The 27,409-nt window shown below is 41.0% G+C and overlaps 1 protein-coding gene across 6 annotated transcripts in view; it reads right to left on the bottom strand.

Moving 5' to 3' along the window:
* LOC124263354 overlaps positions 1-27,409 on the bottom strand; it is a 48,012-nt gene that overhangs the window by 19,513 nt on the left and 1,090 nt on the right. For 3 of the 6 annotated variants that reach the window (XM_046697944.1, XM_046697947.1, XM_046697945.1), the window contains exons 2-3: positions 6,017-6,213; positions 2,214-2,388 (exon numbers count right to left, since the gene is read on the bottom strand). In XM_046697944.1, coding sequence (XP_046553900.1) covers positions 2,214-2,388; positions 6,017-6,213 — 372 coding nt within the window. Of the gene's footprint in view, positions 1-538; positions 642-2,213; positions 2,389-6,016; positions 6,214-9,534; positions 9,713-22,602; positions 22,713-27,409 lie in introns of those variants that run through there. The other 3 variants (XM_046697948.1, XM_046697946.1, XM_046697949.1) reach the window with 3 other exon arrangements.

Here is a 27,409-nt window from a genome sequence, read left to right as displayed (position 1 = left end):
AGGGTCTGGTTTTCTCCATAATTTCAATGTAGGCAATAAAATATTAAGTCTGTTCCTAGATTAAAATAATGCTCCTGCAGCAAACCTCAAAGATATAGTTAATTCATTACACCGTAGACGCTGGGTATCTTAAAATCCCTGGCCATTTTCAATTTCCACTCTTGTTATGTACAATACAGTGGGTTATCTTTACTGAGATAGGCAGATATAAATAGCTGCACAAATCGAACTTATCGATCACAAGAAGTGTTAGCGTAACGAACGTGTAACCTGATTAATATTTCAAACACAAGCATGCACACAAAAATACCTCTCCGTTTCATCTTACTGACCACTGTACGTGACCACGTCCGTGCTAAGTTCAATCTGACATTTAAGTAAACCCGACCACTGTCCACCTCGCCGACATGTTGTAACTAAGCAAGTTCCAACACGCGAGTTACGCGCATATACGCGATGTTTCCACAATGACACCAGAGTGATACCATAACACACACTTTACAAATGAACTATTACGTTTTTTCGCAACAAGCCTTACCTTCCTTCCACAGCGATTGTATGAGATAGCTCAGCTATTTGTGATCGAGCCACGGCAAATAGATTGTTTACAAATTACCGCCTGTCGTCACGGCATGTGCTTGCCGGTTGCTGTAAAAGTACCACTGCTCAGTACAGGAAACGGAATCGGATTGGTAAAACGGTGTCACGTAATCAGCGCCCATTGATATTCTAATTAGGTTGTATGTACCGTTAATGAACTGAGGTTTCAGGGCGAACTTGTACAATGGCGAGTAGATTATTCCTTGGTGATCAAATATCGCCCAGGGACCCAGGTCTAGTCACTGAGCTGATTATTGATTCAATGTTCGTATAAATGCATTTGAACACCACATTACCGCTATGTAATTATTTGTACCTGTCGGGGATAGTGAAAGCTGGATAAATGCGCTACCTAAGCCTATCTACCTACTCAAATGTAGGAATTATTTTAATCGACATGGCTAAGATTGCTAAGTACTCACTTGGTCTTTATATTTCAAAAGGTTTAACTTAACGACTTTTAAATATATCCTCTGTTAATGTAAGCCGGGATCGCCATGTAGTTAACACCATAAAAGCCTATTATTCCCGGGGTGAGGAAATGCAAGCTGGCGAAATTTAGAGGAAACTCTCCGTAGTCTAGCCGCCATTCTCTTTATCCCTTGAATTGAACTGTGATAAATCTTTATAACCGTAGTTATATCGTGGATCTATTAGCTCAGTGGCTACTTCACTGCTGGATTAAAAGGTATACAATGTATACTTGAAAGCTGTATTTGACGAAAAATTACAACGTTACTCTGGGCTGAAAACAGTCCACGAAAATACTGCAAACCGAAGTCAGGCGCGTGGCAAGCCAATTTTTTCGTGTAAGCCCGAGAGGTTACAAAGCTTTATATTTATAGATAGCATTGAGGGCTTGCCCAACTTTCATGGTGATCTTTAGCAGAAATCATGCGTAAGCCCGGGCTTTTTATATATTGGTAGCTACGCCCCTGGAAGTTCGAAAAGACACTTATGCTACCCGTATCAAATACAACGCCATCCACAAACTATTTCTTGATTATTCGTTCTTATCTAACATGGGTGTATACTTTCTTTTGCCCGGTAGTGTTGTCACGCTGCCATGCGAATGATTGAAAATACAATAATGAACAGTTCCTATAATGATTAACATTTCAGCAATCAGTATTTGAAGTATTTATGATGACAAGACATATATCATCTCCGGCTTGGAACGAGAGAAGAACTGGAAGCTCCTGCCATAGCACCTGATCCCCAACATAATTAACCTGCCGCCAAATTGGCTTTAGACATGCACCTATCAGGCGAGGGTGTCCTGTCCATATGAGACATGTTTAACCTTATGACGTGTTTCATGTGTTTGGTAATTCCTCGAAGTTTTAGATCTACGTATTGTGATAACTCTTTAAAGTTGACATGAAATTATCTATATGTATATAAACAGGTTTAAGTTGTCGAACAAAATGGCTGATTCTGTATCACGTTGACACCAGAAGTAGTTTGTTTTTGTTTTGTTTTTGTTGTTGTGTTTTATTTGGTTTTGTCTTGATTTTGATTATTTTAGGGGAAGTGGTAATTTGTACGTAAGTTTGTTATTTATAAGGGAAGGTGGATGGGTGGTTTAAAGGGAAATGTACTAAACGCCTTACCGTCTTTGATGTAGAGGTCGACCTCGAATGTGTAGGGTCGGACATCGTGATCCTCCACAGGGTAGGTAGCGCCCTCTACGACCAGGTTGCCATGGAAATCTCCACTCGGCACCTGCATCTCCACGGAGTAGAAAACGGCTTGCGCGTCATTCCACGACAACACCACTGGTTCGTTCTGGAGACAAGTACAGAAATGTCTGTTATGCATATACCATAGTCTGTACATAGGACACTATTCGTTCATATCCACCGACATGTAATGGAAGGGCATAACAATGATACATGGTATGTAAGGTATATATGACATATTATGGTATATATGACATTTTATAAACAAATAACACATAGCCCATTAATAATATTCATACTGTGAATGATCAACCGTACATATAGTGCTGTACAACCCAACAATGTGCAGAGGAAACGAATTTTCTGTCATATTCGATACACCGACACCTCTTGCACAACATTTGTGGATTGTTTGCTGTTTTACGCCGCACTCAATATTCCAGCTATATGGCGACTGTCTGTAAATAATCGAGTCTAGACCAGAAAATCTAGTGATAGACATCATGAGCATCGATCTACGTGATTCAGTTACGATGACGTGTCAACCAAGTCAGCGAGCCTGACCACCCGATCACGATAGTCGCCATCATGACGCGCGCGCGCAGGCAAGCAGGCACGCAGGCACACACACGAACACACACACACACACACACACACTTCTCAAAAAGCTTTATCCGTCCCTCCCTGGACCCTTACGAGTAACTATTCCGGAAACCATCAGAGCAAAGCAAGTGAGTGTCAAGGCACAACAATTTAAAGTCACTCTCTCTCTCTCATTATCATTTAGACTGGATAGCATCCCGTTTCTGAAAATGAAAGTTTAAGATACTGGTTGACAGAGATCTCCTGATCCACAGCTGAGGCACCAGTGAGTGATTTTAGCTACTGGTCAGTGTTTTGAACATACATCACGGCACATAAACGTGAGTGAGTTGGGATTTACGCCGCTTTTAGCAATATTCCATCAATATCACGACAGGGGACCGGCGTATAAACGTGATAAAGAAGATATTGTGGCGGGGTAGCATAGAGGCAATTGGGATAGCCTACGATCACATGTGTCAAGCAAGTCAGCGAGCCTGACCACCCGATCCCGTTAGTGGCCTCTTACGACAAGCAGGGATTGCTGAAGATAAATTCTAACCCGGTCTTCACGGGTCTTGGACACTCGGGCTTACGATCATTGGCGTTTCTGCATCAAAGGGACGCAACTCTGTACAATGATTTGCGAAGCACAAGACAAATGCGCTACCCGTAACCCTGAAAATCCAGCGAGATTGGATTACGATTGAAACCATTTTATTGTTAATCTTTTTCAATCTTCCTCAAGTTATTTTAGACTAAAAGAAAATGTGTGGAAACTGTGATTTTTAGTCCAACCGCGCACCGAACACGTATGCATCCGATTCTTAAAGGCTTTGTTAGCCAAGATAGTTAAGCTTTAGCCGTTGAGCATCATGAAATATTAATACCCTTAACGATCTGGTATCGGTTCTAAATAATATGAAGACTTATTATAAATTCATACCCTCATATCTTCTCTTTGTAATAAAACCGATGACATATCAATACCCCCTCCTTCACGTGTATAATTGATGACAATAGCCTACCATTGTCTTTGTATTTCCGTTGTGGTAACGCTGCTACCTGAAATGCGACTGAATAACGACGAAGATATAATACTAGCAACTCCATCATCGGCAACGACATACAAAGAGTATTTGATCAGTGAAACGGGTATCTGTTATGGTTGAACGATAGTCAGCGGAGCCTGCCGGTGTACAGTCGCAGGTCTTTACAATCATTAGTTTCAATGTTTACTTTAGTTCTGAACCGCCATTGCATACATCTTTACACAGTCGATAAAAATGCAATCAATTAAAGTTTCAATGTTTACTTTACAGACGCTGCATACATCTATACCTTACATGGCCGAGGAAAACGTAAATAATAATTCCGCCATTTTCTGTGTTCTTTACATAAGTAATAGGGAAATGCCATAATATAACCCGTTGCAGGTATACTACATTTTTGAAGAGATACAGTTTAGAGAGAGACCAGTTTAATAGTGACTTTCCTGTAGACCCATTTGGATTTAAAGAGCCACCATATTCCAGTGGACTGGTTTGACAAATAGTTTGTTGTGTCAACAGTTATAGAGAAGGCCCACACAATCAAAGTTATAATATACTTACAGTTGTCGATAAAGTTTTGTATTCGTTGATTGCAAACGGGTGTTGCCCCAAACACATATGAATGACTGCAAGAGCAATATTATCAATATCACTGCGGGGTACACCAGAAATTGGCTTCGCATATTGTACCCATGTGAGGAATCCAACCTGGGTTTTAGGCGTGACGAGCAAACGCTTTAACCACCGCCCTAAATGTAGCACTAAACACTATTTGGTATATTGCGCGCGGGTCTGGGTATGGTGATAAACACGGTGATCACTATCGTGCTACATCGCAGATAACAAACCCGTTCTTGGGATACAGGGTGGGAAGAGGTACGCAGTAATCACTTTATCCACCCAGTACAATACCGAGTGGGTAGTGTATCACGAGGGCGTAAATCCTCACGGATCTATCTAACACTGTGTCTAATAGCACAGGGGTGACATACCGCCTTCCTGACGTGGTATAACACACGACACAACATTTATATTCTGGTGAGGTTCACGCCAATATGTGCCGGCAGTATGACATAGCCTTCAAAATGACCGTTGATTTATATCCGGTGATATATGCGATTTATCAAATATATACACATGAACATTAATCATGCACCTACCACTTTACAAATATGTGCTTCATCAAAAATGATGTGATTCATTGTTGGAAATAAATAATATACTGGGTCATCAATTTTGTTAAAATTGTGGCTTAAAAATTAAGGGGGGGGGTTTGTCGTCGTTGATTTTGTACATGACAGGCAGGGCCTAGCCATACATTATGAACGGTCCCTCATGTAGATTAACACGGCACTAACAACATGCAATATGAAGCTGCCAAAAGCAATTGGTGCTGATATATTGGCGTGATGCGTAGATGTCTATAGACTTTAATTTTAACAAGGAAGGGGTCCCAGTGTCTGGGTCAGTTCATTCAGGTTTTATACTGGAAATCCCAATTGGTATTCCAGTTGGTTTAGTTCCGGGTTATCATAATATTTATGCACTGGATTTTGAATCTGACCAGCCGTCTGTATTTAACACAGGGATCCTCTACCATTCCTGATATTGTGGAATGGTGTTCCGGGCCGATTCTATTCAGGGTTTAAACTGTAAAGTCTTTACCTCTGCCTATCTTACGATCGCTGCCATGACTATCTTGACTCCTTTTTGTCGGATACCCGTGAAGATCCGGGTTAGAATTGATCTTCACCAACCCATGCTTGTCGTAAGAGGTGACTAACGGGACCAGATGGTCAGACTCGCTGACTTGGTTGACACATGCCATCGTATCTCAATTGGGTAGATCGATGCTCACACTGGATTGTCTGGTCCAGACAGCCGAGATATAGCTGGATATAGCTGACTGCGGCGTTAAACCAACCAACCAACCTTTTTGTCGGAATAATGTAGCATCTCAAGGAATAATTTTGTAATTTGTACCCGAATAACCTACGTTAAATAAGAATTATTGTATCTTGTGTCTATTGTATAGTTTAAAATAGACCAACGGCCAGATCAGCGATACGGTTCTTGAAGACCCTAGTCTGCCGTACTTACAGGCTTGTTGGATGAGAAGAAGATGACTTCAGCAGACGTGGTGGGGACGGTCTTCGACCACCGGTACCTGCATACGGCAGCAGGTCGACTCTCCATGGCGGGAAGTTCTTCCTCCTCGGTCTTCGTGTCCTCCTTTCCTTCTGACACCGCAGCCTCGGACGAGGCAGTTTCCCCAGCGTTCGCCTTGGGGCCGTCCTCTGAAGAGGAAAAGTGTACTCATTAGACCACGAATCTATACTGAGGGAAAGAAATAAGAGAGCACATGAAAGCACAAGTGTTCTTTATTCTTTTCCAGTTTTCTTCACAAACTTTGTATCGAACTGTGGGTGAGAATCTGAGAATAAATAAAGGAACACTGCGATGAAGTGGTGTTCCCTTATTTGTTTCACTCAGTATACCTACCCTTCAGAACGTGTATACACGTTGACATGAAAACAACGCTTTCTAATTAACTACACGTGACATTTGTTTGACAAAATTCAGTCTATTTGGAAGTGTCCGATAACAGGGGGCGGTGGGGTTAGCCTAGTGGTTAAAGCGTTCGCTCGTCACGCCGAAGGCCCGGGTTCGATTCCCCACATGGGTACAATGTGTAAAGTCCATTTCTGGTATCCTCCACCGTGATATTGGTGGAATCTTGCTAAAAGTTCGTAAAACTAAACTCACTCACTTGGATAACGGCTTGTGTCACATGATACTCAAGTAGCCTACAGGTCATCCCATTGTTTCAGCTCTCATGAATTTACATGCTAATGTCGGTCAGTAATTAACTCTACTGGTGTTGCAATTAGGTGCTTATCGCGTCATGGTGTACGTCTTTGAACACGTGGTAATAAGCAGTGAAGCCATATCAAGGCGTGCCTGTACAAGTCATGTCAATAATAGCGGTGTTAGTGGCAATTTGAGTAAGTGAGTTTAGTTTTACGCCGCCTTTTAGCAATATTCCAGTAGTATCACGGCGGGGGGACACGAGAAATGGGCTTCACACATGTGGGGAATCGCACCCGGGTCTTCGGCCTGACGAGCGAACGCTTTGACCACTAGGCTACCCCACCGCCTCAGTGTCAATTTGAACCTGGCCTGCCTGGACACTCGTTTGATATACAGCATCATAAATATTGTTGGCAACAAATGAAAGGTGATCGAGTCTTGGATGTCAGTGTTGGCATACTCTAAACTTCGTGTAGTCAGGTTAATGTAGTGGGCAGCTGTTAAGGTGGTTGTAATATAACGCCCAACACTGATGGTCGCTCGGTGCGACTATATAGCAAGGCACATTGGCTCTGCATGTATAGAAGGACTGAGGTGGGTTTGACACTGATTTTAATAATATTCCAATAATGGGCTTTACATGCTGCCATCGGGGGAACCAGCGTTAGGTTTTACATCTTCAAACATGTGGAGAATCGAACATTCGGCGTACCAATAAACGTAAATACCGCTGGGCTACCTCATCCGTTGTTCACTGAACGTAAACGAACCATCAACTCATGTTTTGAGCTACAAGAACTGCAGACTGGAAAGTTCGTGCAGTGTGACACATAGTCCTTTACATATAAATTCATGATATTACCAGTCTTTCTTCAGAAACCAAAAATCTTAAGTCATTTTCTAACAACATTACCGACTGCATGAGTCAGGGGAAAGTGTGGACAGTTTTCATGGTTAGAGCCTTGACCAGACAAACCAGTGGTCAATGGTGTGAGCAACATAGAAGCTGTCAGGCTTTGATGACGCAATGGCAGTTACAGAATAGATTTCGTATACAGTTAAACATGTTTAAGCGAATGGAAGGGAGTGTAGACATTTGTTCGTAATATCCGAAGTTCGTTACACTTATACTACTTATCGGTTGTCTCTACTCCGCTGCATATTGGCAATGATACTGCAAATGAGCATCAATGAAGCACCACCTCCGATTTCGGGCAAGTGCTTGAATATTAAACAAATGCGTGATTTGTTGTTGGAAACACAACAAAAGAGCAGTAAACTGACAAACAGACGATCGGGCACTGCCATCTCACAAATACTGAAGCTGAGATTAGCAAGCTCTTTCCAGAGAAAAGGGTTGGTTATGAACTTAGGAATCACCACTGACTCTGCCGTCTGTGTCTGGAGTATCCTCCCACCTCACGGGTGACATTCATGAGGCGATTGATTTATCGCCACAATAGGATCCTAGTGCACTGCCTGGATGGTTTCATTCAGATTATTTAAACTGGAGGGTCTCTAGAGCTCTCACTTGGAGGCTAACCTAATCCTAAAGCTGTTCCATCAGTTCCGGGTTTACCATTATTTTTAGGGACTGGATTTTGAATTGAGTTGTGCTTCAATAATCCTGTTCATATTACGCGTTGGCTATTAAGCATGAAACAGCTTAAATCCGTTTTCCCATACAGAAGAAGGCCAATACTATTCAGTGATTAACACCGTCAGGCATTAATAGTGTTAACTGTGCCTTTCCGTTAATATGAAATTATGTCCCAGTAATCTGTAGTTAATACCCACCAGCACACCGGAAGCCCATGCCGTGATGTCAGATTAACATCGTGACGTGAATGAATGAGTTACAACACCGGTGTAGATAACCCGACTGCCATCCACCTGTACGCATACTAATCGATAATCTTCTTTGTCGTGTTGATGCTGTGGCACTATTGTCTGCGACGCGGGTGGACCATTGAGTTCTTATCGACTTATAAACACCTAGCTTTACTGTTTAATTAAGCTATACGTCCGCAAAATTAGGGCATATCAAACCATTGATTCACAAGTGCCTGTTCACATATCTGCCCCTTCTCACTGCAAATATATATATTTGTTTTTATTGAATTATTATTCCGTTGCCTAGATACTGGTGCAAATATAGATATCACACCTTGACATTCAATGCAGTATATTTATCGCTTCGAATTTTATGTCAAACCTAATATGATAAAACATTAGTTGCTTGTCATTTACCACAAACCTTTTACAGACAGTTAATAACGCATGAATGATTGAAAGGATCTCTATGGAGTCAAGAGTATGTACCCACAATTCAAGAATGCATCCAACAGAATTACCTTTATGACTAACAGCATTGCTGTCGATAATGTTTAAAACTATTTCATGTTACGTAAATAATGAACAACAGCGCCTACAAAGATAAGATTGAAATCAGAATTTTGAATTTTTCTCAAACGGAAATACCTCCCGGGCATAATGTCGCCTTGGCAGCAATATAAATAATATACGAAAACACGAGAAGACTACCGACCTTAAATTAAGAGCAGCAGCATTTCACGTATAGCTTTTAAATTTAAGATACATGCATATTAAGATCTGGTCCTAAATGTAGTTAAATCTACATCACAATTTGTTGTATATTTCACCACCATAACAATGTTTAATTTTGACGCAAGAAAGTAAATTTTGTATTAGAAGCAATTGTTTTAAAATCCACGCCCAAAACATATAAATATGTAACATACGCTATATTGTTCTGCGTTCACATGTAAATATGTAAAAATATTTACCAATCAGGGACGTCATAACGTGAAGAAATGTCAGCATCGAAATCAAGATGCCTCGAAATATGGGATAATCCGAAATGTGAACGCTGGATGGAGGAAGTACTTCTCCTTCAGCCTGTGCCGTATGCTCTGTGCTCGGTTAGGGCCGGCCAGACCTTTGACAGCCAGCAGAGGTCGATACACCCTATGTAAGACGTTAAGTGGGGAGACATATGCATTATCACATGACCGTGTATGTCCGGCTCGTGTATGTCTCTATTGATCAATAAAGCCCCAAGTCAAGTAACAATGATACGCGGTTAAAATATATATATCATATTTATTCATAACTGACAGGTCACGTGACCCTGGATATTAAGATTTATAACCCGTTAAGCTGTCGAGTCATATGTCGAGTTGGATATTAATGTATTTCTTGCATGTTGGTTTATAATTGAATCAGGGATTTGTAAACGGTGAATAATGAGACATGCTTTGTTTTGTGTAAGAAAGATTATTGCATTTTATTGTATAAGCACTATAGATATGGTATTGCCTGTTATGTAGTATATAATCACCCGGAACTTATGCTAATCAGGACAAATGCAGATTAACAGATTAAAGACGTTGACAAATTACCCTATAGATTAAGTCTACTTTTTTCCATATACAACATCCAATTTAGATTTTAGCTATGAAATATTGCATGATCTGTAGCCATGGTCCATTATAGCAGACCCAGTTCAGCTTTTAGCTATGAAATATTGCATGATCTGTAGCCATGGTCCATTATAGCAGACCCAGTTCAGCTTTTAGCTATGAAATATTGCATGATCTGTAGCCATGGTCCATTATAGCAGACCCAGTTCAGCTTTTAGCTATGAAATATTGCTTGATCTGTAGCCATGGTCCATTATAGCAGACCCAGTTCAGCTTTTAGCTATGAAATATTGCATGATCTGTAGCCATGGTCCATTATAGCAGACCCAGTTCAGCTTTTAGCTATGAAATATTGCATGATCTGTAGCCAAGGTCCATTATAGCAGACCCAGTTCAGCTTTTTAGCTATGAAATATTGCATGATCTGTAGCCATGTACTGTTATAGTAGACCTATTTAGCTTTTTCCGCTATGAAATATTGCTTGATCTGTAGCCATGGTCCATTATAGCAGACCCAGTTCAGCTTTTAGCTATGAAATATTGCATGATCTGTAGCCATGGTCCATTATAGCAGACCCAGTTCAGCTTTTAGCTATGAAATGTTGCATGATCTGTAGCCATGGTCCATTATAGCAGACCTAGTTCAGCTTTTTAGCTATGAAATATTGCATGATCTGTAGCCATGGTCCATTATAGCAGACCCAGTTCAGCTTTTAGCTATGAAATATTGCATGATCTGTAGCCATGGTCCATTATAGCAGACCCAGTTCAGCTTTTAGCTATGAAATATTGCATGATCTGTAGCCATGGTCCATTATAGCAGACCCAGTTCAGCTTTTAGCTATGAAATATTGCATGATCTGTAGCCATGGTCCATTATAGCAGACCCAGTTCAGCTTTTAGCTATGAAATATTGCATGATCTGTAGCCATGGTCCATTATAGCAGACCCAGTTCAGCTTTTAGCTATGAAATATTGCATGATCTGTAGCCATGGTCCATTATAGCAGACCCAGTTCAGCTTTTAGCTATGAAATGTTGCATGATCTGTAGCCCTGTACTGTTATAGTAGACCTATTTAGCTTTTTCCGCTATGAAATATTGCATGATCTGTAGCCAAGGTCCATTATAGCAGACCCAGTTCAGCTTTTAGCTATGAAATATTGCATGATCTGTAGCCATGGTCCATTATAGCAGACCCAATTCAGCTTTCAGCTTTGATAGTGTTACATGTCATGTAGCGCAGTCTACAAGATCGTGTATTACATTGTCTTTGCTAACATCTAACAAAAGGACGGCATGTAAATATAGCTGAGCCCGTTCATTTATATTGTATTGTCCTGGCTGTATCGGTGACATACGATGCACATGTTGAAATATAATACAACACGCCCGATTTCAGAGATGTTGTAACCTGTCCACCGTTCTCGACGGGAAGCATAAATTGATGTTGCCATGAAGTCGTCACTGATGTGTACTTGCTTGTAAGCTTGGATTAAGAGTTTTACATATGTAACAAGTAGTGGTGGTCCGATTAATTGAAATAATCGAAGATTGGTCGCAAAGACTAAACGACCAAGCAATCGATCATGTTTTCTCATAATCGAACACAAACAATTCTGGAACACTTGTTTGCATTAACAATATTTTTCACAAGGTTGGTTTTGTCTGTTACATTTCATAAACATTACAAGCTCGTTCCAAGTCAGGATTGAATTTATCTTAAAGACTCCAGGAAATATATGTTCCTAACATACTAGTCATCCTTTAAAGATGTTAAATTTGCACATGCATTTTGTGGAATTTGCAAAAAGACTCATAAGAACTACATGTTTTTTCTTTGTTTTTTGTGCAGTAACAAAGATAACGAGAAAAATTTGATAAATGATGCTGACCAATTATTTTCGATGATTGATCGGTTGTAATGAACCAATCATCAATTATGAGATTTTATCCAATTCCCAACACTAGTAACAAGTCCAACTGCAGATAATAATGCTGGCCGTTTGAAAAGAATGTAAAACGCATCTGTAACTTAATTCAAAGTCACAAACAGATGTGGTTATGTATAGGTCACGTGACTGCACTCGGCTTAAATATTCGCCCTCAGCACCGTATGTATACCTCTACAGCACCTGTATTTGGCTGGTAGCCAAAACGGATCGGTTTCCTCCACATGAATGAACAGTATTGTTGACTTGAACACTTCTAGTCAGAGCGAGTTACCTCAAGCACAATAGCTGTGTCGACGTTTGCCGTTTAGGTTTAAATGACTGATCCCAGGACTAAACAACAAACCCCTGTGGCCACATTTACTCTTTTTAGGCCGATCATGTCAAATATTTAGTTACAGTTTATAAAGTAAAATAATTTACAATTTTGTTGACTGACACTTTTGTGTCGTAACACATATAGATAGATATACATGTACATAACACTCCCTAAAGAAATTCTAACTGATCTCATTTGTAAATATAATTTTACATGCACAGTAGCATTTGAGAAAGTGGATCAACTGAAACCGGTCACTTTCTGTTTCTCGAAAGGGTCTCATATAGTGGTCATTGTCCACGGAATTAGTAGAAAGAGTCAGAGACTTTTAAGAATACACTCGAGAATAACACTCTTCAAACAGTTCCGTTTCTACATCGAAACACCCTTTTGTAGAAGCCGTGGTGGGTGAGTGGGTTAGGTGGCTGACTATGTGCTGGCTATTAGGTGCCTGGGCCTAGATTTTCGAAGCTCTCTTAGCGCTAAGATAGTCGTAAGTTAATATTAATGTATGGCACTTACGACTATCTTAGCGCTAAGAGAGCTTCGAAAATCTAAGCCCTGACTCTGAGAGCGTCGATTCGAATCCCGGATGAGACTACACCCAGGAAAAGTACTTGAATATGTTCTTTACTGAGGAAGTGTAATCCAAAACATAACATGACTTACATTTGACTACTTTCTAACCTTGAAACGAGGGGTACATATATCATTTATAAAAAGGGATGCTCAAAATACCTAAAAATATTCTACTTATCCGTGACGATATATAGTGTGCCATTATTTGGTTGTAGATGACCCTTGAAGATTACCCTATATGCTTTATGTTGAAGTGTACGTTTTATATTGCATCTTAAACAAATGATTACACTAGGGAATGAGAATGCATGTACATTTCTGCAATTCAACAACATCAACGAAGAAAACAAAATACGCGGACAAAGCACACAGTCAGTGAATAAAGCACCAGTAAAATCATCGATTACTGTGACATTTCCCAGATCCACGTGTTCCGACTGATAAAGGTCTAAATGATTTCACAGATGAACACACTGATTAAAGTACAGGTATGTTGTAACCAGGTATACGTCATGTAATATCCTCATGCATAACGTTTCCCTGATGGTTGTTAGATAAACATGTATAAGGTTCACGCGACACGCACAGTTCTGATATGTATGGTCTGTGTACCAATCTACAGCGGTGAACATACCCGTCAGCTTGTACACACGAGCGTTCAATAGTTCATTCCTACCCGAGATTAAATCAGTATTACACAAGTCTGCTGCCGCCATTACTAAAATACCAGATATTACTAGAGTATTATTACATGTGCTGGATCAATGTTTCCCATGGCCATTGTTTCTTCTTTTGATGAATAAATGTTTACAACAAATAAATAAATCATTCAAGTACTCAAGGGGACGGTGGGGTAACCTAATGGTTAAATCGTTTGCTGATCACGGCAAAGACCCGGGTTCGATTCCTCACATGGGTACAATGTGAGAAGCCCATTTCTGGTGTGGGGACAGAATATATTGTGATATTGCTGGAATATTGCTTAAGACGGCGTAAGCTAATCTTACTCAACCAAGAACGCACATGGTCACACTTCCACTAGTCGTTCTAAGTTGTATGATAGTCAGATGTCTAAACTATGGGAGATGCAATCGACCTAAAATTGCTCCCTTTGTAGAGCAATGCCAAGACCTACAGGATCTGTATAATCAAAGACCAAATAGACCTTTGATATACAGTATGAGACTGGGGCGTTTTTGATATACACCAAATATAAAGATCAGGCTGAAATATATGCCAAAAGGTTAACTGATACGTTTTCTTGAAACTTGCGTGTTTCTAATAGTTGAGCATAAGCTGTTTTGTAGTTGGATTATTTTTAGAATGCTTATTTAGGTTATTTCATTTTAGAAACAACATTCATCGCTGGTCAGGCGAGGGATTTTCACTTAAAGGTTTTCAAAAAGGCTTTCTATGACTCATTTTAACCATCCCTATATACTAAGTCATAGTGCGTGAGTTTAGTTTTACGCCGCACTCAGCAACATTCCAGTTATAGCGGCGGTCTGTAAATAATCGAATATGGACCCAACAATCCAGTGATCAACAGCGTGATCATCCATCTACGCAATTGGGAACAGATGACATGTGTCAACCAAGTCAGCGAGCCTAACCACCCGATCCCGTTAGTCGCCTCTTACGACAATCATGGGTTACTGAAGATCAATTCTCACCCGGATCTTCAAGGGTCCTAACACAAAGAAAGTCCCAACTTAATCATATCAAAAGCCAGAAGTCGTCAAAACACTTATCTCTCACTCTCAGTATTCGTGAGAACCGTTGCAGAGTATGTTTCACGCCTGGAAAAGGGAGTTTGATGATGAACTAAAGAGCACCATGCTCAGACCCTGTAAAACTTTGATAAGCTGCACGTTGTTAATATTGCCACCTGTGCACAACACGACACTGGGACAATGTGGTTTTATATTATTTACAAAATCGTTACCAGACATTGGGAACGTGTGTGCATCAGCGCACATGCTGGGTTTCGGGGCGAAGGTTAATTAACATGGAGAAAATCACGCAATGGAATCAATAACAGATACAATTGTAAAGAATACGAAAACGTTGTCCGGGACGTTAAATTTCTTGGAAAGGGTATGGTATCTGTGAGTGACAATTTGCCGGTATAGTGGTCGTCCAACCTAGGACATCATGGGCGACACCAAAAAATTGGCTTCCCACATTGTACCCATGTGGGGTATCGAACCCCGAACTTCGGCATGGCGAGCAAACTGTTTCACCACTTGGTTACCACACACTGCACAAACTCTACCTTGAAATACTTAGAGTTGTGTTTTCATGTCTTCCGTTGTTCACGCAATCCTAAGTGAACCCAAATATACGGCCAAGGACGAACTCTTGTGCTCTTCATCGGCGTGGAGTCAGTCTAAGTAAACTTAGGCTCAGTATTATTCGTTACACTGCTATACTGAGTCTAACAAAACCTAGTAGAAGGTCGCGTCAGCTAACCTTTTGGACTGACCAATCACAACACCTTACCAAATCGCGAAAGTTAACATTCGCACATACCGTTTGAACCTTTACCTCAAAAACTCGAACGATTCCGAATGCTATTTTCCGCACGATCGCTTCCGAGTGGTACACAGTCGCTGAAAACTCAGGGCCGTGTCACGCTTAGAAACAGCGTTAGAAAGACATAGAGGTATATAGACCCTACCCTAGTACTATATCCTTTTATATAGTACTAGGGTAGGGTCTATATACCTATATGTCTTTCTAACGCTCGTGACACGCCCCTGTGGCTGAAAATAGCGTTTTTGTCAATATTCAAAGATGTCATCTTGCGAAAATATAAGCAAACAGTAATACCATGTCATTTGAAACCATAAGCGTATATACTGCAGGTCAAATATCTGTGTTTTATGCGGATTTTCGTTTGTTGATAGATCTGTTAGCGACCAGGAAGAGAAAATCCAAAAACGCCGAACCCCAACAAGTAGTCGATGTCTTATTGGGTTAAATCCATTCGGCCGTCTCGCGTTTGATTGGACGGTCATAGGTCGCTCAAAGGTTAGCTGACGCGACCTTCTACTCGGTTTTGTTAGACTCAGTATATCAGTGTAACGAATAATACTGAGCCTAAGTTTACTTACACTGGCGTGGAGTGTGTATCAAACTAGAATATACTATACAGCATGTTTTCGCTTCATTGTCTCTCACTTAAAAGTCACCACGTCCACTTCTCGTAGTAGAGGCTGAACAGTGCAGCGGCAGGTAGCAAGTGAAAACAGGTTAGAATGTTGTACAGAGATCAACTCTGAATATTGTCCAGACAATCCAGTGGTTGCATAGATTGCTGGGGATGTTGCTGGGGTATTCCTTCCTAGATCAGAAGCACTAGCAGCAGTAGCTACAGCAACAATAGCAGTAGAAGTACTAGCGAATGAGTGAATCTTTAGTAGTAGTAGTAGTAGTAGTAGTAGTAGTAGTAGTAGGAGGAGGAGGAGGAGGAGGAGTAGTAGTAGGAAGAGGAGTAGTGAATGAGGAAGTCTTTAGATAAATCTCAAATTCCAAACCAATTCACGACAGGCGGCTCTAGAAATATGCTTCGTATATAATACCCATGTATGAATCATTAAGTCAAGTTTGTTCCGTTACTCCAGAGTTCTTGCAAATGGCACAATGCCCAACAGCCTTCATAGCAGTGTTGTCTGGACAACTGATCTGGAGTCACCTTCGTGACACTGAAGCCTGTCTCTCAGCACAGTGCAGTTTATGGCAGCAGTAGCCGCCGCGGGAAATGCAGTTTCTAGGTGATACACGAGACCAATACAACAACCACCAGAAACACTGGTTCCCCGTGTAAACAGGACACAACGCAGACGTGACGTTAACCCTTGACCTCCACCTGTAGCCGAGCAGACGACAAGTGGCACAATTAGTGCCAGGAGCGCTCAACGGGGAGAGCATTTTCTAGAGACTTCTAAGGACGGGAGACCTTGGAGGTTCCAAATTTCACTCCCAAATGCAACGAAACACAGTGCGCTGACACAAACAGGTATAACTGAACATGTACATGAAATATATTGAAGCCATAACAAAACTAAAACCACATTTCTTTAAAGAGGTCCATCTCCTAAATACTGTTCACAAAACAGACACTATGCAGTCCTTGAACTATGCCCAATTATTAGATTGGTGAGTTGGCAGGCTGATGAAATATGACCAGTGATATTCTAAACGTGGGGACTGACCCCCTTAAAATGAGAACGCGCCTTACATATATCCACCCCAAGTGAGAGTGTTTAACTGCTGGTCTCCTACAAGATCTGAAGCAGGCATTGACAGCTACCTGCCTTCTGTGGATACCGTGCTCAAGTAGACCTCAAGAATGCATAGTACAACATTGGGCTTTCGCTCTCGAGGGCTATCATAAATCCCAAAGTTGTGCCAGAAACGTTTCAGGAATAACATTATGCGTTTCAGACTAGCGAGCCTTTTGATAACAGGTACGTGTTAAATACAATCACTGTTCTTAAGGACTTGCAAAGTAAATGCCTAGAACGTCAACGATCGTATAGCTAGCTGTAGACACTTTCGTCGTTTACTTACTATACATTTTCTTTGGAAGTCCTTAAGAGAAGTGAACGCTTTCAATGTCTCTTTGCATAAAATAACCATAGCGAAATTTCACCTGGGGTAAAGTCGCGCTTAGATTAAGAATATGATCCACCTCGTCCAAAACAGGACTGGGGTAACGTTGTGCTTAGATTAAGAATATGATCCACCTCGTCCAAAACAGGACCGGGGTATCGTTGTGCTTAGATTAAGAATATGATCCACCTCGTCCAAAACAGGACTGGGTTAACGTTGTGCTTAGATTAAGAATATGATCCACCTCGTCCAAAACAGGACTGGGGTAACGTTGTGCTTGGATTAAGAATATGATCCACCTCGTCCAAAACAGGACCGGGTTAACGTTGTGCTTATGAATATGATCCACCTCGTCCAAAACAGGACTGGGGTAACGTTGTGCTTGGATTAAGAATATGATCCAACACGTCCAAAACAGGACTGGGGTAACGTTGTGCTTAGATTAAGAATATGATCCACCTCGTCCAAAACAGGACTGGGGTAACGTTGTGCTTAGATTAAGATTATGATCCACCTCGTCCAAAACAGGACTGGGGTAACGTTGTGCTTAGATTAAGATTATGATCCACCTCGTCCAAAACAGGACTGGGGTAATTAAGTCGTCGCTGGGGGTAACGTTGTGATTTAGATTAAGATTATGATCCACCTCGTCCAAACAGGACTTTAGATTAAGAGCTCCACTCCGTGACTGGGGGTCGTTACCTTAACGTGGTCCAAACGGCCACCGTAGCTCTCTAACTAAGACTAAAAACAGTAAATAGCTGGGATGATGGGAACATTAATATTTATTGAAGAAAATAATTGTAAACCCAACAATTGGATTAAGGAGTTTCAGAATTTAACAAAAATAACTATAATAGAAATAGTAAAATATTATTCAACAAGCTGGAATACCACAGCCCCTCCCACTCTCCTCTCACACCCTATTGTTTGGCCAGTGGCCAGTGTGTTATATGTAAATTCTCCAAACACAACTTGACATGTGAAGATCTGGGTTAGAATTGATCTTCAGTAACCCATGCTTGTCGTAAGAGGCGACTAACGGGGTCGGGTGGTCAGGCTCTTGGTTGACACATCATCGTATCCCAGTTGCGTAGACTGATGCTCGTGGTGTTGATCACTGGATTGTTTGGTCCATACTCAATTATTTACAGAAAGCCGCCATATAGTTGAAATATTGCTGAGTGCGGCGTTAAACAACCAACCAACAAACCAACACCACCAGAACAGACACACCAACTGTGACTGTCCCAATATTAAAATGAAGTTGGAGAACATTCAGGGATTATCCTATGATTTACAATTATTCATGACATCTAACAACCCTGATGTCCATTTTACTTTTGTCAAAACCGACGTGCATGATGCCAGTCACGAATAACTTCATTATAATCACAGTGCCCAACACACCCTGCAAACCAACCATGTGAATGATTTCATTAAAAGCACAATGACTGCTACACTATGTCCAGAAGCTGTGAGAAGGAGCGCCGCCTTGTTGCCATTATATACGAGATCCCCTTGATGGGATTTACAACCAGGGAATAACTACAGCGGCTCCAGATAAACACTCTACGGCGAACCGACTTCCAATAACCAATTGTACACGCCGACAGGTCAACAGCCAAAACTTTCTTATTAATAGAAGACCCCGAGAGTGAATGATGTGCTGACGTGCGGTGTCTGTGATTGTTCTGTTGTCTACTGACAAGGGTTACCTAAGGATTATATATCAAATATGTTTGCTCAACTCTCTTGAAGTAAATGTTGTGATCGGTGACACAGTGGGTGAGTGAGTGAGTTTAGTTTTATGCCGCAATCAGCAATATTACAGCTATAAGGCGGGTCTGTAAATAATCGAGTCTGGACCAGGCAATCCAGTGATCAACAGCATGAGCATCGATGGGATACCATGACATGTGTCAACCAAGTCGGCGAGCCTGACCACTGCTCCCGTTAGTCGCCTCTTACGACAAGCATGGGTTACTGAAAAGCAATTCTAACACGAATCTTCACGGGTAGTGACACGATGGACAAAGGGAATTGTCTGTAGGAAATTAGATCATTTTAACCTTCTGTCATACATATTACTGCATGTGGGTGTGGGGTGGCCTAGTGGTGAAGGTGGTGACTAGTCACGCCGAAGGCAATGGTTCGATTCCGCATGTGTACAATGTGTGAAGCCCATTGTTATATCCGCTAAAGTTTTAGGCTGGTTCATTGCTAAACTACTAAATTCACCATTCGCAACGAAAGGTATTGCATATATTTCTTAACCTTATAACTTGCTGAAGTTTGTAAATCTCAACAACACAATTTGTTTCCCTTAATAATACGCTGGAAAAGAAGAATAGTTAACGATTTCTTAAATGACACATTTGTGATTTGCCGTAGACAAGATGAATGTACATTAACGCTCTGTTACCTATCAGATTCTGTGGTAGACATTCATACTATCATCCACTGGAACCAGCCTTTTAACATTTCTTTCTTTTATATGACATAATTAATCCACGTTTTAGCTTAAAGGGAGATAGTGCATAGGTTGTCCAAGCAAGTTTGATTATGTCGATAAAACACCACTTTATGTCATAACTCGGGGAAGTGGGGTAGCCTAGTGGTTAAAGCGTTGGCTCGTCACGCCGAAGACCCGAGTTCGAATCCCCACATGGGTACAATGTGTGAAGCCCATTTCTGGTGTCCCCCGCCGTGATGTTGCTGGAATATTGCTAGAAGCGGCGTAAAACCAAACTCAAAAACTAGTTCACTTGTGCATCAAGCCAACAATTTAAAAATCACCCACTACACAGAAACGATCAGCATCACATACGACACAACCCACAACGTCTGGAAACAGGCTGAAAATGGGTATCCAATCATGAAGCAACTTCCTCCCCTAATATACTGGGCGAACGAGTGAGTATGGTTTTACTCCCCTTTTAGCAATATACCAGCAATATCATGGCGGGGGACACCAGAATGGGCTTCACACTTAGTACCCATGTGGGGAATCGAACCCGAGACTTCGGCGCGACAAACGAACGTTTTAACCACTTGACTACTTCTCCACTCCTTTTTAATATATAGAAATAACATCATACATTCGCTTGTGGCAACAGCAATGGGCTTGGTCTTGTTCAGTAAAGCCCTTGTCTTAAACCACTTTCATGCATGACGGGCCCACACAAGGAAACGTGTAAGATTTCGCAACTGAACGTATGCTTGATTGATCAAACAATGCCTGAATTCCAGCGTGGCTGTTGTCAAGACTTGGTAAACAGTCCATTATGTACGACATTACTTTCGTATTCATGCTGTTATATAGCGCTCGGACAATTTTACCATGAGTTTAAGTGAAACGTCAAACAAACCCTTTGAGCTGGTTGATCGTATACTTGTATGGTATTGACACACTGTACCTATTGGTGATCCATCAAACGTTGTTTAAGCCTAAATTGACAAGGAAACTGTCATTGAATCTCTAAAACCACTTTAGTGTAGAACGACTTCAGAGATCTCGACAGGGGGCACAATTCAACGTACATATGTACAGACAGTATATGTTTTTTAGCAACTTCTTGTGCACGAGTGGGTGATAAGAACATTTATACACATGTGTTTTTGTCTAAGTGTATGATCGCACATCGAAGTCTTAAAATGATTTTATCAAATGTATACCAGTCTCAAACTTTCTGGGGCGGTGGGGTAGCCTAGTGGTTAAAGCGTTCGCTCGTCACGCCGAAGACCCGGGTTCGATTCCCCACAAGGGTACAATGTGTGAAGCCCATTTCTGGTGTCCCCCGCCGTGATATTGCTGGAATATTGCTAAAAGCGGCGTAAAACCATACTCACTCACTCACTCAAACTTTCTGTTTACTGTCGGTATGACACACAGATGGTATCTAAATTCAAAATATTCTGTCAAATTCAACTTTTGACGAAATGAACCTTAATGTTACATGGCCTTTTTCAAGGGGCACTTGTCTTGTTAGAATCAAAACCAGGGCCTCGTTCCATATAGCGACAAAAGCGTTACGACAACCGTCGTTCTATGTTAAAGTATAGGAATTAAGGTCACCTTTACCTGCGACCGCTTTGTGGAATGGGGACCTAGCGTTCGTATCTGTAATGTTTTAACATACGCTAACGATAATCTTAGCGGTAATATCGCTGTGGAACGAGGCTCAGAGCTTTTTAGCTTTCTGTGGGGTGATACCTTGCATATTGGATACCTTCAAAACATGCACTGACGCAGATACATTATGCACATTACAAGGGATTGTTAAAGAACACACATGTATTATCCCCCATACATATTAATGCATCTGTCTTATATAAGTTGGGTCTATCGTATGTGCTGAAAGACAGCGTGTGCTGATGGGACATGTTAACGTAAAGGAACGTATCATATTGAAGTTTTTAGTGATTTCACAAAGTTATATGTCATGATGTGTTCTGAAATAACTACATCACAACCATTAAAACAAAATAGACCATGTTTCCTGTAAAAGTTTCCGTAAATACCGAACTAAATATGGACAACAAATACAAAGTATGTATAGACAAATGAATATTTGAGTTTTTCGACTGATCATTTAAAAACAATACTATAATACGATGCAAGGGTCATGGTGAAATCTGCATGATCAAAGAGACATTTCATTATAATATACTCCACCAAGAGTTAAAAGCCCACCGAGAATGAACTGTTATAACAAGCATTTTATTGCTTTGAATGCAACATAAGGATGTTTTATGCTCCAATATCTTGCCACCCGACAACCCTAACACCTTTCGTAAACTCATTAATCGATTGCACGTCCATGAGGTGACCATTAATCTTAATTGACGTCTGCCGCCGACAGAAACCGAGGGTCGTAGCAGACGACATTTCTCCATCTCCAGAACCTAAAGCTATTCGATACGACATATATCACACCTCATAGATAAACGTTTTAATACATACCTCACTGTTACTTAACACAAGATGACAGATAATCCAGGGATTTTCAAACAAAAACACGTCTTTTCACACGACAGACCAAGGACAGTGCCCACTGTCTTCTGCTGCAGCGGAGCAATCGCATATCACGTGATCCTTCATTGAACTTTCTGTCACTGGGAGCAGGTATAAACAGGTCCAATAGGATAGCACTGGAAGATTGCGCTTGGGACTTGATAAAGAGATCTCGTATAAGACTAATGGTGTTTGGTGTTGCAATGCCGTGATGCCCTGCCCTTAACTGAACCGGATAAGTATTCGGAATGCGCTCGCAGACCCATAGCTATAGGATCTGGGGTAGTTGATATCTTAGCGAGTTTTAAGAGAGGGATTTTAATGCTCATTCCCTGTAGGTTATGGCCGTCATTACAACGCCGGGGTTGTCACTTCAAACATGTTTGGTAATGTTCTTTTTTGATGTATAAAATATATTAGCCTGGAACGTTTGCTTGGAGACACGTGTAGAGAACTCTAATATGACACTGGAGATTGTCAATGCATACCACGTTCAATATTCTTTTGAACACTGTCTTTACAACTTGAAGCCTTTGGATAGTTTTGGATAATTCTGTCATGCAAATGGCCTTTACAAAGAATGGAACTGCGGCAGTAGCTCACAAGCAAATGTAAGTAGCACCTAGTATTCTATCTACAAATCACGGTGGTACATCTCACGTTCGTCGGGGGCGATGGGGTATCCTGGGCGCGCGCCCGTCACGCCGAAGACCCGGGTTCGATTCCCCACATGGGTACAATGTGTGAAGCCCATTTCTAGCGTCCCCCTCCGTCACATTGCTGGAATATTGCTAGAACGTCCGTGGACGTTAGGTAACACGTAAACTAATACATGCTCCGACACAGTAGTGTAACTGGTATGTAAACACATGTTCAATAAACGTAAAATAACATTTGCACAATAAATACCCATAGGAAAAAAATAGCATTTCTAAACGCCCATTATCTTTGAAGATGCGAAATGTATTTGTAGTTAATTGGTGAAGTCCAAAGTCTTCAGAAGATGTTTTAAAATGTTATTTAGGTTCAAATGAAACTTAAAAATTGAAAATCTGCCTCGTTATTTCTAATCATATTTACTAATATACTGATATGTATGCAATAAACGCTGAAGGTTAAGGTACACCTAATTCCGTCATATCTATATATATGAGTGAGTGAGTATGGTCTTACGCCACTTTTAGCAATATTCCAGCACTATCACGGCGGGGGACACCAGAAATTGGCTTCATGCATTGTACCCATGTGGAGAATCGAACCCGGGTCGTCAGCGTGACGAGCGGACGTTTTAACCAGTAGGCTACCCCACCGTAATATGAAAGGTGAGGTGAGGTGAAATTGGGTTTAACGTCGTGCTTGGGAATATTTCGCTCATATGACGACGTGCATGCGTGTGTATGTGTATGTGCGTCTGCTTGCACTAAGCTGGTTTTATAGTGCTAGCTCACTGAGATACCATGCTGCAGTATACTGACTCCGAGCCGACCAGTCCTTGTACCCATTAATGCCTAGCGCCAGGCAGGGACCAACAAGTACCATATTTTAACGTCTTTTGGTATGACGCGGTCGGGAATCGAACCCGCGACCTTCCGCTCTCCGGACGGACGCTCTAACCACTACACCACGGAGGCGGTCCCGTAATATGAAAGAATCAGACAGTCCTAAATCTTTTTTAACAAGTATATATACAGTAGTCAGAGAGAAGAAGGAAATAGGAGGTGTAACGTCCTTTTCTATCTCTATATGGTTTTAAGAACTTGAAGCTACCCAGATTTGCAACATGGTTTAGTGTTTACAGAATATTCAGCAGTTATAAAACTATACATGTATTCCATATGATCACTATCAACATTTAGCTATCAACAAACTCATGTATGTTTAATCAACAAAATCAGCATTTTAATTATCAGTAAAGCAACATGTGCTTCCTGAAAATAATCAGCCATCAGTTATCAATTAAACTGATGTGTGTTTATTAAACATAATTAGTATTCGGTTATCACGAAATAAGGATACGTTTATTGAACATAATCAGGATTAAAGTATCAACAAACTAAAACATGTTTATTGAACATAATCGGAATTCATTGTCAATAAACTAATGGGTGTTAAGTGAACATAATGAGCTCTCAGTTATCAATATATTAATGTCTTTTTAAGATAATAAGAACTAAGTTATCAATTAACAAATGTGTTCTTTTAACAAAATAAGTAATAATATACTAATATGTCTTTATTGAACGTAATCAGCGTTGTAGTATCAATAAACTAACACGATGTTTATTGAACGTTATAACAATTCACTTATCAAGAAATAATTATTCGTTTATTGAACATAATCATCATTCAGTTATCAATAAACTAATATACGTTTGTTGAACATATTAAACATTGACTTATCAATAGAACAATCAAACTTACGTTTCTCTCAGTGAACGCAGAGTATGTGAATGGCAAGCCCCACAAATGTCGCAAGCATCACCTTAAGAGTATTTAATGACCGGAGGTAATACTAAACCCACAGATTTACATGGGGATATGTATACGTAATCAATGGGGATAGCTAAACCATTAAGTAAAAGATCGAATTATTGTCTAAAGAAATGCGTTTTGTTCCTATATCCCAACTTCTGTCTAATATATGAGTAATTAATAATCAGCTTGTAAGGCTCAAATTACGCCTAATTAATAACAATCGTCTTAAGCGTTTCGCCGGTAATCTCGTCTACCGGCTGGAAGTGCACAATGAGCCTTAAGTCTCACAGACCCAGAAACATATCATTGCCTCTTCACCCAGCCTTTACTGTAAAGCTATGACTCTAGTGAGGCAAGTCTACATTTATTCCAGTTTGAATATCCCGTCTCGCTTTGGCACTTTTTTTATTAAAATGGAGTTGTTGTTTTTCAATAAAAATTATGTATTTTCAGAGACTAAGCGCTATGCATCTATGAAGTTTTTGTTTGTTTGTTGTTTAACGCCGCACTCAGCAATATTCCAGCTATATGGCGCCGGTCTGTAAATCGAGTCTGGACCTCATAATCTAGTGATCAACAGCATGAGCATCGATCTGCGCAATTGGGATAAAATATGTCAACTAATTCCAGGAGCCTGACCACCGGATCTCTTACGACAAGCATGGGTTGATGAAGACCAGTTATAACCCGAATCTTCACGGGTGTGCAGCTATGAAGGCTTTTTTATGTATTTTAATTACCAATTATATTTTTAAAATCTTAGTATACCGGTACTTTCTTTTCCCCTCAGTCTACATTACAACTGAGGGGATAGGATCGTTTTGTGCAGGTAGATATATTGCAGGCATACATGATCTACTGACATGACCTGACTGGAGCACTTTAAGAGGATCAGTATACCACAGTCAACATTAAACAACAATGGGCAATTATACGGTGGTAAACTCCCATAGATCCTACTGGCCACAGATCATGGCCCAGCGACCTTGAAGTTGTAATTCTAAAGTGATTAGTCGACTGCTTAAACATCCTGCTGGGAATGAGAGCCGCACCTTACACGCTTAGCTAGTAACACGTAATGGGAAAGATCACGCAACTCTGAACTGACTGACTGACTGAGTTTGGTTTTACGCCGCTTTTAGCAATATTCCAGCAACATCACGGCTGGGGGACACCAGAAATGGGCTTCACACATTGTACCCATGTGGGGATTCGAACCCGGGTCTTCGGCGTGACGAGCCAACGCTTTAACCATTAGGGTACCCCACCGCCCCCGCAACTCTGAAAGGCTAAACGGGTTGGATAATGACGGTATACAATGTAATGTTAATGTAGAGTAGATACATTTTTCTAATTTGCAAACTCAACCATATAAGATAAACAGTTTATATCGTAAGACCTGGCCCACATGCACAAAGCGACCTTAGCGTTATGATGATCTATGATGAACTCCCACACTCTAGATAGGCTTATGCCAGTTGGCGCTGACTAAACTGAGGATCGGGTGGCTACAGTGCATGAGCAGGATCCATTTGAACAAAGTGATCTCATCGATACGACTGTCGTAAGTCTATATTAAAGTGGGGCAGTGGAGTAGACAAGTGGTTAAAGTGTTCGCTCGTCACGCCGAAGATCCGGATTCGATTCCCCACATGGGTTCAATGTGTGAAGACCATATTGCTAGGATATTGCTAAAAGCGGCGTAAAACCCAACTCACTCACTCACTCCTCACTATATTAAAGTATTGGTATACTCCCCAGAGAGTTGAGATTGATAATGCGATGTGCCGTTGAGATTGACATCCAAATATCGAGGGAAAAAATACCAGCGCCTTGAGCATGCACTAGTGCGTGGATATGTGCGCTATATAAATATCCTATAATAATAATAATAAATAATAATACGACCGTCTTAGCGCTAAGATCGCTTTGTGCAGTTGACCACTCAATGATTACATGTCACCGTACCCTGACGGCGTGGGTCATCTGTCAACTGTTTGTCGGTCTGACCTCGATATAGTTGAAAAATTGCTGACCCGACATTAATCAACATTCGTTCACTCGCACCTAGCCTGTCCCGACTTAACCACAGCTCCCTGTTCCAAGTATACGGTTATGCAAGCTGAATCGAACCAAGAGCACCTGCGTCGTTCTTTGTCCAGGGGAACAGACACCTTTACATGGCTCCAAAACAGTAACACTAACACACCTGTCTGAACAAACGGATCATTATCGATCTGCTTTATCGGCCGTGATTCATGGCGAGTAACCGGGGTGTATG

This window comes from Haliotis rubra, unplaced genomic scaffold (assembly GCF_003918875.1).
Source record: "Haliotis rubra isolate DU_JTF1 unplaced genomic scaffold, ASM391887v1 Scf88, whole genome shotgun sequence".
In the NCBI taxonomy this organism is placed as follows: Eukaryota; Metazoa; Mollusca; class Gastropoda; order Lepetellida; family Haliotidae; genus Haliotis; species Haliotis rubra.
Note: the sequence above shows the minus strand (reverse complement) of the source record. Positions and strands in the feature narration are given on the sequence as shown.